Source organism: Dromiciops gliroides, chromosome 2 (genome assembly GCF_019393635.1).
Source record: "Dromiciops gliroides isolate mDroGli1 chromosome 2, mDroGli1.pri, whole genome shotgun sequence".
In the NCBI taxonomy this organism is placed as follows: Eukaryota; Metazoa; Chordata; class Mammalia; order Microbiotheria; family Microbiotheriidae; genus Dromiciops; species Dromiciops gliroides.
The window spans coordinates 536809289-536823733 of NC_057862.1; the positions used below are offsets into that span (position 1 = coordinate 536809289).

At 39.7% G+C, this 14445-nt stretch overlaps 1 protein-coding gene across 4 annotated transcripts in view; it reads left to right on the forward strand.

Annotated features, from left to right (window-relative positions):
- Positions 1-14445, forward strand: part of CSGALNACT1 (chondroitin sulfate N-acetylgalactosaminyltransferase 1) — a 173877-nt gene that overhangs the window by 145089 nt on the left and 14343 nt on the right. For all 4 annotated transcript variants that reach the window (XR_006355036.1, XM_043989240.1, XM_043989241.1 and 1 more), the window contains 2 exons: positions 7736-7914; positions 9408-9502. Coding sequence is in view for 3 of the 4 variants with exons in the window: in XM_043989240.1 (XP_043845175.1) it covers positions 7736-7914; positions 9408-9502 (274 nt within the window). In the remaining variant the exon portion in view is untranslated. The remainder of the gene's footprint in view (positions 1-7735; positions 7915-9407; positions 9503-14445) is intronic.

The window sequence follows — 14445 nt, forward strand, 5'->3', positions numbered from 1 at the left end:
ACATAAATAAATAAATAAACAAATGAATGAATAAATTTAAAAAATATATGTTTTTAATAAAACACTTCCTGATTTATGAGGAGAAATCTTTACAAGAATAAACCTTGTTGGACAGCAGGATCCTTTGTCATTTTTGCTCATGAGTTGCTAAAAAGAGCAAAGCAATTAGCAAGATGAAGTCTCGTCTTGAAACAGTGGCTTTTGGAAAGTCATCATATTCTTGAGTCTTCATCCTCTAGATCTATGTCAGAAGAGAGGGGAATTAAAAATCAGCATTCAAAGGAGGAGAATCTGAAGGAATTTCTTTAGTCAATAAATTAAATATGTATGAATAGACCTGACAGGCATTTAGGGCTTTATATTCAGATTCGTAGAAATAAACAATGTGACACAGAGGATAATACTCTCCCTATATTATGACAAATCCTGATTCCCTGCAGTTTGTTCCATTAGTTCTGAGTATAAATACCCTGATGTTTAAAGACCTTCTTCCAAATTCGTATGGTATTTTTCCCAGCTCGTTTTTTTTTTTTAATGTATCATATATTCGTGGTTGTTTGTCTATTTCAAGTCATCATATATTTGCTTTTGCCTGTTCATTTGGGGTGTGAGATGGCTGTTCCCAACAGACCATGTGGTTTTTTCTTTGAGTTGCATGCAGTTTGTGCTGGAAAAATAAGGAATGACCAAGCAGAAGAAGTAGGATACAACTGGTGCTGTGCTGGTAGATATTTAACAACTAGCTCTCCAAAAATGTTCAACACACTTTTTTTCTTTTTTCTTTCTTTTTTTTTTTTTTGGTGAGGCAATTGGGGTTAAGTGATTTGCCCAGGATCACACAGCTAGTAACAGCTAGTAAGTTGTCCAGTGTCTGAGGCTGGACTTGAACTCAGGTCCTCCTGACTCCAGGGCCAGTGCGCTATTCACTGCACCACCTAGCTGCCCCCATCAACACACTTTTAAATTTAATCACTTCTATTAACATTTTTTCCGTCACTTTCTTAACTCTAGACAATTAATTAACAAGACAGTAAATCAAGTCCTTATTTGTAGTATTTGTTGATTTATAAGGTGTAAATACTCACACTGAAAAATTTAACATCAGCTCCAGGTTGACCTGACTCCAGCCCACCCCTTGGAGTCAAGAATACATGGATTAAAAATTTTGCCTGTCACATATTGACTATGTGACCCTAAACAAGTTACTTCACTTCTCACTGCCTCAGGCAACTTGCTAAAATTATAAATTGCTGAAGTTGCCAATCAAAGTCTGTAGAGGGAGCATCCTTATGTCAGTGAGATCAATTATCAACTGCTACTGACCCTATCATTTTACTTACTTTACCTGTTGCTGTTGTCGTTTAGTCATGTCCAACTCTTCTTGACTCCATTTGGGGTTTTCTTGGCAAAGATACTGGTTCTCCATTTCCTTCTCCAGCTCATTTTATAGATGAGAAAACTGAGGCAAACGGGGTTAAGTGACTTTCCCATGATCACACAACTAGTCAGTCTCTGAGGCCAGGTTTGAACTCATGAGGAGGAGTTTTCCTGATTCTAAGCCCAGCTCTATTCAACGTACCACCTACCTGTATTGACAAATATATTAACTTAGTTTGTCCCTCTTGGCTTTTTAATGTCTTACAAATCTATAAAACAGTCCCAAGAATACTAGAATATTTGATGGCCCATGGGAAAATGTTCTCCATTTGAAACATACCTCCGGCACAATCTTGTTAAGAACAATTGATATAAAACATGGCATTTTTCAGGGATACAGTTTAAGCAGGCCTTTGTGATTCTAATGGAACTAAACTCATTACCATCTCTCCTGAAGTATGGTTTACAAGACAAAGAGGGAGTCACACAAAAAACATCATACTGATCATTAGATGGTATCAAACCATATGGTTCTTTTCCAGCCAAAAATACATTAAGCAGCCTCATACTCAACATGTCCAAAACAGAACTCATTATATTCTCCCACAAACCATCCCTCTTAGAGACCTCCCTATTTCTGTTCAAGGCACGGCCATCCTTCCAGTGCCTCAGGTATACAACCTTAAGGTCATCTTCTTTTGTCGTACCTCCACAACATCTCTCACATCTGTTTCCCCAATTCCACCCAATTCCAGGCCCTCATCACTTCACCTGTACTGTTGGTAGAGCCTCTTGTTTGGTCTTTTTGCTTCAAGTTTTTCTAACTCAAGTCCATTCTCCATATACTTGCTAAAATGATTTTCCTAAAGCATTTAGGTTGACTCATGTCATCTCCTTACTTCATAAAATCCAGTGGCTCCCTATTGCCTCTAGGATCACATATGGGGTTTGTATGTAAAGCCTTTCAAAACTTGGCCTTATTCTACCTTTCTGGCCTTATTGTAGATGATTACTCCACTTAACATACACTATAGTCCAGCCAAACGGACCTTCCTGTTTTTCCTCACACCCCAGGCTTCATCTCTTATCTTCAGGCCTCTGTGCTCGCTGTCTTTATACCTAGAATGCACACCCTTTTCACCTTTTCCTATTAGGATTCCAGCCTTTCTTCAAGGTTGAGCTTGTACTCCTTCTACTTGAGACTTTTCCTGAATCCCCACCCCCCAACCCATCTGCTAGAACCTTCTCTTAAAATTATTTTGTATGCATTTTTACACAAGCTTTCTAGATCGTAAGCTTCTTGAGGGCAGGAACTAAGGATTCACTTTGGTTTTTGTATCCTCAGTGCCTACCTCAATGCCTGGAATATATAGTGGGTGCTTAATAAACACATTAATTGACTGACTGAAGAAAATTTCTGTCAATTTATATTAAAATATAATTTGGACTTAATAAGTATAAGATTCTTAATATATACCCAGAAAAAAAGATACTAAACACTTTGAGCTTGAATCTGGAGGCGATATGGATGGTACAGTTGGTATAAAACATCCCCCCAAAGTCTGTGACACACTTTTCCACCAGTACATACAGAAGCCAAGGGAAAGTAGTGTCACACTTAGAGACCATATGTGGCAAAGGTGTAACTCACAGCTCTTTGTGGGTTACTCGTGAAATTTCTCTTATGTAACTTTTGGCTGGTCTCTTTATACAGTCCTTAAATCATCTCTTTCACGTTGCATTGTCTATTCTCAGATCCTGATGTGGACACTGCCACCAGGTGCTACTCTCTCACAGATGCTCTTAAGACATTGATAAAAAGTCCAGATCCTCTGGTCTCTCAAAGAGAGGTCTGGTCAGTGTGGAAGGGAGAACAATGAGGCCAAGGCTGAGGCACACTCTGCCCTACCCCCTGAGTGATTCCTTCTCAGGGCTTGGCTGAAATTGTTGCACTTGGCTCACCATTCACTATTCCATGGCCAAGTTTCTTCAACCGATATGAATACACTTCACATTAATCCAGTTCATCTGGTGGTTTTCAGAGATGTCTAGATTGATCAGGGGCTTTTTATACTTAGTCCAAAGGCTATGACTGATCAAGATGTGTTCTTGCCAGTTTAAGGTATGCATCAGGGGGCATCACTTTATCACTTACTGCAAGTGGAGTGGTGTAATTGATCAACCAATTCAGTGACCCTCTCCCCTCCCATACCTTTGTAGGCTTATACCACATGTATTGAATCATGACTATTGTCTGTACTGCTTATTACATAGGTATTTGGGTAAGTCATTTAAATTTGCCAGGACTTCATTTCTTTTTTTTTTTTTTTGAAGTTTGTATTTATTTTACTTTCCATTTACATGTAAGGGTAGTTTTCAACATTCATTTTCATAAGATTTAGAGTTCCAAACTTTTCTCCCTCCCTCCCTTTCCTCCCCCCTCCACAAGATCACAATCAGGTTATATATGTACAATCCACAAGTGTTCTTTTTATCAGTTCTTTCTATAGGGGTGCATAGTATGCTTCCTCATTAGTTCCTTGGGATTGTCTTGGATCATTGCACTGCTGAGAGTAGTTAAGTCATTCACAATTGCTCGTTGAACAATACTGCTGTCACTATACACAGTGTCCTCTCAGCTCTGCTCACTTCACTATACATAGATGTTCATTAGTCTTTCAAGGTTTTTCGGGGATCATCCTGTTTGTCATTTCCTGTAGCACAAGTCCATTCCACTACAATCATATAACACAGCTTTTTCCATCATTCCTCAATTGATGGATAGTCCCTTGATTCTCAATTCTTAGCCTCCACCAAGAGTTGCTATAAATATTTTTTTGTACAATTTTTCCCCCTTTTCTCTTTTTCATGATTACTATTGTTAACTGTTTCCCTTCCATCCTATTCCCTTCCCCATGATATTTATTCTATTATCCATCTTCTTTCATCCTATCACTCTTCAAAAGGGATTTGCCTTGGTCTGTTCCCTCCCCCACTCTGCCCTTTCTTCTTTTGCCCCTCTCTCTTGATCCCCTTCCCCTCCTATTTTCCTGCAGGGTTATAGAGATTACTCCACCCAATTGAGTGTGTCCATTATTCCCTCCTTGAGCCAATTCTAATGAGATTGAGGTCTTTGAGCCAATTTTGATGAGTGTTAGGCTCATTTACTGCCCAGATTAAATAGATTACAACACCCAGTTGGGTGTATCTGTTAGTCCCTCCTTGAGGCAGCTCTGATGTGTTTAAGATCTTTGAACCTTTTCTGATGACTGTAAAATTCATTTACTGCCCTGCTCCTCTCCCATCTCTTCCCCCACTCCATAAATCCTTTTCCTGTTACTTTCATGTAGGATTTCACTTCTGCTCTTCCCCCTCCCCCAGTGAATTCCTTTCACCCCTCAATTTAACCCTAAAGATGTTATCATCTAGCTAAGTGACACAGTGGACAAATCATCACCCCTGGACCCAGGGGGATCCCAGCCAAAACTCAGCCTCGGACACAAGACAGTCACCCACTGTATGATCCCAGGTATGTCCCCCAGCCCCAATTTTTTTTTTATGGTTCTCTAGGGTCTTGTATTTGAAAGTCAAATTTGCCATTCAGTTCAGGTCTTTTCATCATAAATATCTGAAAGTCTTATTTTTCATTAAAGTTCCATTTTTTCCACTGAAAGATAATGCTGAATTTTGCTGGGTAGGTGATTCTTGGTTGTAATCCCATTTCCTTTGCCCTCTGGAATATCATATTCCATGCCCTCCAGTCCTTTAATGTAGAAGCTGCTAGATCTTGTGCTATCCTGACTGGGACTCCACAGTACTTGAATTCTTTCTTTTTGGCAGCTTGCAATATTTTCTCCTTACCTGAGAGCTCTGGAATTTGGCTATAGTATTCCTAGGAGTTTTCTTTTTGGGATCTCTTTCTGGAGGTGATCGGTGGATTCTTTCAATTTCTATTTTAGCTTCTTCTTCTTCTTCTTCTAGAATTTCAGAGCAATTTTCCCTGAGAATATCTTGGAAGATGGTGTCTAAGCTCTTTCCTTGATCATGGTTTTCAGGTAGACCAATAATTTTCAAATTATCTCTCCTGGACCTATTTTCCAGGTTGGCAGTTTTTCCCAGAAGATATTTCACATTGCCCTCTATTTTTTTATTCATTTGGATTTGCTTTATTGTGTCTTGGTTTCTCATAAAGTCACTGGCTTCCATTTGTTCAATCCTAATTCTTAGGCAATTATTTTCATCAGAGAGCTTTTGTACCTCCTTTTCCATTTGACTTTTCAAGCTGTTGACTTTTTTCTCATGTCTTTCCTGCATCACCCTCATTTCTCTTTCCATTTTTTCCTCTACCTCTCTAACTTTATCTTCAAAGTCCTTTTTGAGCACCTCTATGGCCTGAGACCAATTTGTATTTTTCTTGGAAGCTTTAGATATGGGGGCCCTGATGTTGACACCTTCCTCTGAGGGTGCCCCTTGGTCTTCCTTGTCACTGAAGAAACTTTCTATGGTCCTCACCTTTCTCTGTCGGCTCGTCTTACCTTTCTTTTACTTGACTTTTAGCTCCTTAAAGTGGGGCACTGTTTCCAGGCTGCAGTATCCCAAGCTTAAGAAGTCCCAGGTGGTATGATTTAAGGAGAATCAGGTTCTTCCCTCGCCCAGCCTGTTTCCTGGTCCTAGATGACCCCAGACCAACTTGCTAATCAATCAACTTTGTGTGCTGTGGTTGTCAGTTCTGACAAGCCTGTGCCCCTCCCCCACCTGGGCCACTTCTACTCGAGCCTACCACCTGGTTCTCAATAGGGGTGTAGAATCCAAGTTCTGCTTTAGCACTAGCATAGACCCCTGTAGTCTCTCCCCTGCCCAGGGCTCAGCCCACTCACCAGACTGTGAGCTTAGTTCTAGATGACACTAGTGCTTCAGCTGATTCAGAGGCTCTGGGGGTCTCCTCTGGTGAGGACTTGCTGAGACTGGATCTGTGTCAGGGTGACTGTGGGGTTGGGCCTGACTCCTGTATCAGCACAGCAGCTCCCTCCTTCTGACCTTCCAAGCTGTTCTTGGTTAGAAGATGATTTCAGCACATTCTTCTGTGAGTTTTGCTGCTCCGGGCATTTTCCTATGACCTTATTTGGATGTTTTTTGGAGCGATTGTGTCATGAGTTTGGGAGCTCACTGCCTTTCCTCCAGCAAAGACTTCATTTCTTCATCCTTAAAATGAAGAGTTTGGAGTATATGGTCTCTATGGTTTCTTCCACTTTTGACATTCTGTGTTCTGAGAATTTATGTTTTATCCTATTGTCTCAAATTATTTGACCTTTGAATGATTTTTAAAATTTCTAACGTTTTATGCCTTGTCTTACAAACTAACTAAACTTACAGACTTTAGTTTCCTTTAGAAAAGGAGACCTATGTCTTAAAACAACTTTGGGGGCAGCTAGGTGGCGCAGTGGATAGAGCACTGGCCCTGGATTCAGGAGGACCTGAGTTCAAGTCCAGCCTCAGACACTTATCACTTACTAGCTGTGTGACCCTGGGCAAGTCATTTAACTCCAACTTCCCTGCAAAAAATACCACTTTGTTTCCCTCCACCTCTTCCCCCCCCCTACCCCCCTTAGCATTGAGCACAGAGTCTTACACCCAAGAGGCACTCAAATGCATTGTTTTTGTTTCTCTGAGTTCCTGATTAAGGCCTATTGCATTCTAGACAACTACTCTGCCTCCATGCCATCTGTGGAGTGGGGCAGGGCTGGGAAGATGTGGAGAGGGCTGACAGGAGGGTGACAAGAATGTTTAGGAACAATATTGGCTGACATTTGTCATGGGTGAGCCTTGCCATTTGAAACTGCTTCTTCTGAAAGTACCTTAAGAGGGAGAGTTTGGGGGATAGACACTAGCTTTGTATTTACATTGGGGGTCCCCTTGATGTGATTATGTTGGCTTTGGGTAAGTGAGGTTGCTGTTGATCGTGACCACAAGCTCAGTAAGAGGTACATTGCCTTAATCTCTACAAAAATGATATTGGTCCATGTATGTCAGCATGACATGGACAATGTAGGTCAAATGCCAAAAGAATAAGAAATAAATAGACACATAAAGTAAACTGGGCAGAAGACTTTTAAACTAAGACCTTTTTAGTGAGTTTGCCGTCATGGTGGGTATTTCTGGATTGGCTGAGGACTCCCAGAATTAGTAAGGAAATGTCCCATTCCATTCCAGCACATTATTGCTGAATGACACTCTTCCCTCCTGTCTCCTCCCCAGGACACACAAATCTCCTTTTCTAGAAGTTTCATTGTTCATCCAGGAAGGATGGCGATTTGGGTAACGTTCTTTCATTCTCAAGTCATTTTGTGTGTTCATACAGGGCTGCCAACTTCAGAAATTTTACGTTCATCCAGCTGAATGGTGAGTTCTCAAGAGGCAAGGGGCTCGATGTTGGTGCCCGAGTTTGGAAAGGAAGCAATGTTCTCCTCTTTTTCTGTGATGTCGACATCTACTTTACCTCGGATTTCCTCAACACATGTAGGCTGAACACACAGCCAGGTATGGCTTCCCAAGGTGGATTGTCCTCTCGTAGCAGGGATTCTGTAGAAAACATCTCCCTCTGAACATGTTTGGGGATTGTGGCATTTAAAATTATATGTGGTCGCCCTATTTCTGTCCCAAGTTTTAGGGAAACTTAGCTGGGGGGCCATTACTTTCTCACAGGATGAACCTATAGGGACTATCCCATGGAGCATACATGAAACTGAACTGAGATCCCATGCCCTTCCAGTGACCCATGTGACGCAGAGTTGTGGGACTTGTGCTGTGGGACGGTCCCTTTGTTCTTATGACAGCAGGGGTGGCAGGAAGGGTCATTGAGCAGGTGAACCTAGCTGAGTTAATATAATAATAATAATAATAACTAATATTTATATAGCATTTACTCTGTGCCAGGCCCTATGCTAAGTACTTTAAAATTATCCTATTTGATCCTCACAAGAACCCTGGGAGGTAGGTGCTATTTATGAACTCCATTTTTTTTTTTTAGTGAGGCAATTGGGGTTAAGTGACTTGCCCAGGGTCACACAGCTAGTAAGTGTTAAGTGTCTGAGACTGGATTTGAACTCAGGTACTCCTGACTCCAGGGCCGGTGCTCTATCCACTGCGCCACCTAGCTGCCCCATGAACTCCATTTTACAGATGTGGAAACTGAGGCAAACAGAGATTTAAATGACTTGCCCAGAGTCACATAGCTAGTAAGTGTACAAGGCTGAATTTAAACTCAGGTCTTCTAGACTCTAGGCCCAGTACCATCTAACTGGCCACTAAGCGATAAGCACTTTCCAATACTAGAATTTCTGGCCACTCTAATGATCCTGAATATATAAAAATTCCACCTAATAGTACTAGAAATGATTTTCTTTGTTTTCCTGTCTTCAGATCATGTTTCAAGGAAATTGTTAATTTACATGGATCAAATTCTTTAAAACTAAAACTCAAAATAAACTTCTTATAGCAATTTGTCCCTTATAATAAGAGTAATAATGGATTGATTAGGGGGGAGGGAGGTGAGGCAACGAGGATTAAGTGACTTGCCCAGGGTCACATAGCTAGTAAGTAACAAGTGTCTTAGGCCATATCTGAACTTAGGTCCTCCTGAATCCAGGGCCAGTGCTTTACCTACTGCACCACCTAGCTGCCCCAATGGATTGATTATTAATCCTAACCTAATACTAACCCTGAGACCTCAGAGTCCCCAAATGCTTGGCAGACAGGAAGAAAGCTAGTGATAGTTGTTGTTTCTTTTAATCGTACTTAATAGGCAACTCTTCTAGCTCATCGGCCACTATTGCAGGGACTGAAAGAACAATAATGCCAATTGCTTCCTCATCCCACAGCCCAAGTCCTTGCCGGCAGAGCCACATGTGATTGTCAGAAGTAGAATGAGGAGCTGAGCTCATTTGCATGCATGCTCTTGGGACTGGCCCCCATTGTCTGATGCACAAGGTCTACTTGTGAATTTAAGATAATGTTTGTTTTCTGATTTGTAGGGAAAAAGGTGTTTTACCCAGTCCTCTTCAGTCAGTACAATCCTGGAATAATTTATGGTCATCATGATTCAGTTCCACCCTTAGAACAACAACTGGTGAGTAATTTGTTCTTTGAAGTATATATGCAACAGTCCATTTGAAGAACCATTTTGATTCATGGGGTACTTGACTATGTGTACATGGGTTGACTTGATTCCTTTCCTCACTTTGCATTGTCTCAAATGTCTTTCCCTCACATGTATCCAGGCCTTCTTCATAAAACCATTTTTTTTAATCTCTCTCTTCATTTTCTCATCTGTTAGATGGGGATAATATTGTTTGCCCTCCCTACTTCTCAGGATTGATGTAAGGAAATTGCTTTCTAAAATGGGAAGAGCTAAAGAATTGTAAACAAGTCACATTACTACTTCATTATTACCATTATTTTCCGGGAAGGAATTCCTGCAGGAGATGAATTTTGAAGGATATGTTACGTATAGATTAGCAATTCTCTGCCAGGCATGTTGGCATACTCCTGCTATCCCTGTTACTGGGTAGGCTGAGGCTGATGGCTCCTTTGGGCTGAATTCTGAGCTGCAGTGAGCTGAACTGGTAGAGAGTCTGCACTAAATTCATCCTTAATATGGTGAACCTTCAGAAGTTGGGGAGGATATGATTAGCAGCTGTTCTTTTCCACATTATATTTATTGTGTGATATTATATATTTGCATGTGTGTCATATCCCCTGTGCCAGATTGAGGTCAAAGACTATGAGTTTTGTTGTTCGGTTGTTATTCAGTCATGTCTGACTCTTCATGACTCCTTTCAGGATTTTCTTGGCAAAGACACTGGATTGGTTTGCCATTTCCTTTTTCAGCTCATTTTACAGGGGGAGGAACCTGAGGCAAACAGGATGAAGTGACTTGCCCAGGGTCACACAGTTAGTAAGTGTCTGAGACCAGATTTGAACTCAGGAAGATGACTTCAGGTCTGGCATTCTATTTATTATGCCACCTAGCTGCCCAATAATATAATTAGGTAGATTCAGAGCTAGATGAATGGACCATGAGTTAGAGGCCATATATCTCTTTTATCTCTGCCAACACTCAGCTTAGTGCTTTATACATAGTAAATACTTTCATAAGTGGTTGAGTGAATGAATTGCAATCATTTGTTTTAACTAAGATCTCCTGAATTTACTACTATTTTTATGTCTGTCTATGTAAGTTAAAAATGCGTGATTTTCCTAAGGTTGTGCATGTGTCTAAGTCTGTGCATGCAAGCATTTGGATCTCATAGGTCTTATATTTCTTAGCAAAAAAATAGACCATCTTAGTATAGTCTCATGACTGTTATAATTATGTTCTAGGGGGGTGTCTTAAGCTAACAAATGATTATGTTTCACAGTAGCTTTACAAATAGGACTCAAATGAATGGATGTCTTCCTTGTTCTTGCTTAGCCCAGTTTGATAAGAGAATAACTTCCCATAACTGGTGGGGAAGAACAGCTAGAAAATTCATGAGTTTTTGCACTTAATTAAGACAGGTTAGAAGTGTTTGTTTAACTAATATATTTTTCAGTTACAGGCCTTTAGAAATAGCAATCAGGCACTTTACAAGCTTGTTAGCTACTGTCAACATCTTCTGATACCTCATAATGGCATAATTAAAAAAAATATTTTAGTTTTTCCAATTACATGTAAAAACATTTTAACCTTTTTTTTTTTCAATTTTCAATTCCAAATTCTCTCTTACTCTCCCTCCCTTCTCCTCCCTCCTCACTGAGAAGGCAAGCAATTTAATATAGGCTATACATGTGCAGTCATACAAAACATATTTCCATATTGATCATGTTGTGAAAGAAAACAATTTTAAAAGTTTAAAAAATGGTATGCTTTGATCTGCATTCAGACTCCTTCAGATTTTTCTCTGGAGGTGGATAGCATTTTTCATCAGAAGTCCTTCAGAATTGTTATGGATCATTGTAGTGCTGAGAACAACTAAGTCATCTATGATTGATCAGTGTACAATAATGCTATTACTGTATATGGTGCCATGGTTCTGTTCACTTCATTTTGCATCAGTTCATGTAAGTCTTTCCAGGTTTTTCTGAAATCATCCTACTTCTCATTTTTTATAACACAATCTTATACCACAGCTTTAGTCATTCCCCAAATTGATGAACATCAATTTCTAATTCTTTGCATGACATGGAGTTTTAAAAGGTTATGCTAGGTAAGAAACAATTCCATAAGACTTTTTGAGTATAGGAGCAGTCATAGAGAATAAACATTTATTAAATGCTTATTGTGTACTTGCACTGTGTTAAATGGTTTTACAAATATTATCTCATTTAATCCTTACAAAACCACTACATAGTAGGTGCTATTATTGTCTTTATTTTATATTTGAGGAAACTGAGGCAGATAGACATTGTGGTCTTTAAAATTAAATGTGGTCACCTTATTTCTGTCCCAAGTTTAGGGAAAATTAACTGGGGTTTCTAATATATTTGTTAGTTATAAATTAGAAGCTTTTAGCACCAGTTTGGGGCATTAAGCATTTATTAAAGCATAACAAATATTATTAAAGAGAGAATACTTGGCTTAGAAAGCTAAGAAAAGACATATCTAGCCTAGAGCTCAGCTTGGCCTGCTTCTTCCTCCGAATCCTCCTCCACAAGCACCTCCAAGAGCCTCACTAAGAGTGGAAGCTTCCTCTGGGTCTAGAGAAGAGGCGGCTCTTCCACACTGCTTAAGGCTAATTGGATAGCATCATTCAAGTCTATTGGTTTACTGGACTTGAGGGTGTTCCATGAGCAGAACGTGCTGAGGTTCAGAGTTCAGAGAACACAAGGCCAGGCCTTCAGGTAGGTATGGTTCCAATCAAGTTAACTCCAAATGAGTCGATCAGCAAAGTCAATCCAATCAATCAATATAATCCCCTCAAGCAGGGCCCTCTGCACATCCCAAAACCCATTATTTTCTCACAACATTAAGTGACTGGTTCAGATTCATACAGCTAGTGAGTATCTAAGGTCACATTTGAACTCAGGTCTTCCTGACACCAAGCCCAGCACTCTCTCTAGTGCTCTACCACCCACACCAACAAAATCACAGGCCCTTAAAGTGTTGGCAATCATTTCATATAGAAATACCCCATATCCCAGAAACAGTACTGATTTAAAGTACCATTTCATCTTTGAAATTTGATTTAAAATATCAGCATAATTAATAGATTTACTATTTTTCCTTGTATTGGACTTAGATGTCATTCACTTACATTTATGCATACTTTATTAAAATTAATTATCTGAAGCAGAAAACAAATCTGAGGCACAGACTTCCAAGTATATAATGATTTAATAGTAGTGGTCAACAGTAATTAGTGACAAAGGGATGATTTGCAGAGCTTATTTTTATAACAGAAAAGAAGTATGAGATTCATAGGAACAGGGAAGTATAACAAGAACAGGGGGGTGGGCCAATTTGCAAAATCGGCTGCTGGGCAGGTCAGATGCATAACTGGAAGTTTCTAGGATGGGACAAGTATTAAATCTGGTATTCTATCTGATTTAGGCCTGGGTCTATCAACCTGTCTGTCAAAGTGAGATTGCCTTAGGAATCTCTGCCTTGAATTTGTAGCATTTTTGCAATTAAAAGATGACTTTAAAGGAGACTGTAGTATATAAACCCAACTTCTTGGAGTTCAGGAAAAGAGGAACTAAAACTGGGAAAGAGGAACTTGTGGTTTGTAGTCTATAAGTTAGTCACACCTCATCCTCCTGCTGCCAGAAAGAGAAACACAACCTTAGAAGATTACACTGCTCAACTTTTACTTAACTTCTAGTTCTAGGGAAAAAAAATAGGGGAACTTATCCACTAAGACTGGAGGGAGAGGGGCAGCTAGGTGGAGCAGTGGATAAAACACCAGCCCTGGATTCAGGAGTACCTGAGTTCAAATCTGGCCTCAGACACTTGACACTTACTAGCTGTATGAACCTGGGCAAGTCACTTAACCCCCATTGCCCCGCAAAAAAAAAAAAAAAAAGACTGGAGGGAGAGATTAACCTTCAATTAACACTCCCCCCCTCCCCCCCATGCTCCAGCTTCCAGAAAGGGGAATTTAGCCTTTTAAAAGGTCTTATAATCCTATGATTATTTTATTCCTACAAGATATATGTCTTACTCTAAATCATTGGCTACTTAATGATCAACTCTTCTCAATCTATCTATCTATTCACTAAAATTCTATAGATAAACTAGATTTAAGAGAGTATCTATGTCAGTTTGGCTTAGCTGTTAAGCTTATGTTCCCTTAAAGAAGGGAGCTTAATCCTACAATGAAAGTAAAACTAAATCAAAGTAATCGATTCTGACTGATTTAAAGGTTATTCCTTTTCAACATACAGGTATATACACATATATTTGTGTGTAGGTATGTATATGCAAAGTCACTAATTCTAGCCCTCTTCCTTGATTGCTGTCTAAAGCTCTCGATGTCCTTAACATGTTCTTAACTAGCCTTATTTTGTCAGTTGGCCTGCAGGAATATGTCAAATGATTCTTTTTGGCTGCTGTCGATCCTGTTGTTGGCGGGGAACTTTGAATGGTGGCAAATAATATTGAGAACGATATCACAGACACAAGCTAAAGTAATAACTTGCCTTTTAAAAACACAAATAACTATTTCCACCTATACTAAACAAACTAAAAGCTTAAAGACATAAGATCTACTCAGGCTGTTTTCTTTTCCCTTCGTAGTATGCCTTTGGGATGGTCACAGAAGGGAGCTGTTCTTGCCACTTAGTCTTTCTTCTTTTGTTATTGAAACCCCTAATGATAAAAATAAAAATAATAATAGATAGCTAACATTTGTATAGCACTTTAAGGTTTGCAAAGCACTTTACAAATGTTCTTATTTTATCTTCACTACAACCCTGGGAGATGGATGCTATTCTTATCCTCCTTTTACAGATGAGGTAATGAAGGCAGACAGAGATTAGGTGACTTACCCAGCTTGTAAGTATCTGAAGCCAGATTGTCCTCACCTAGCACTG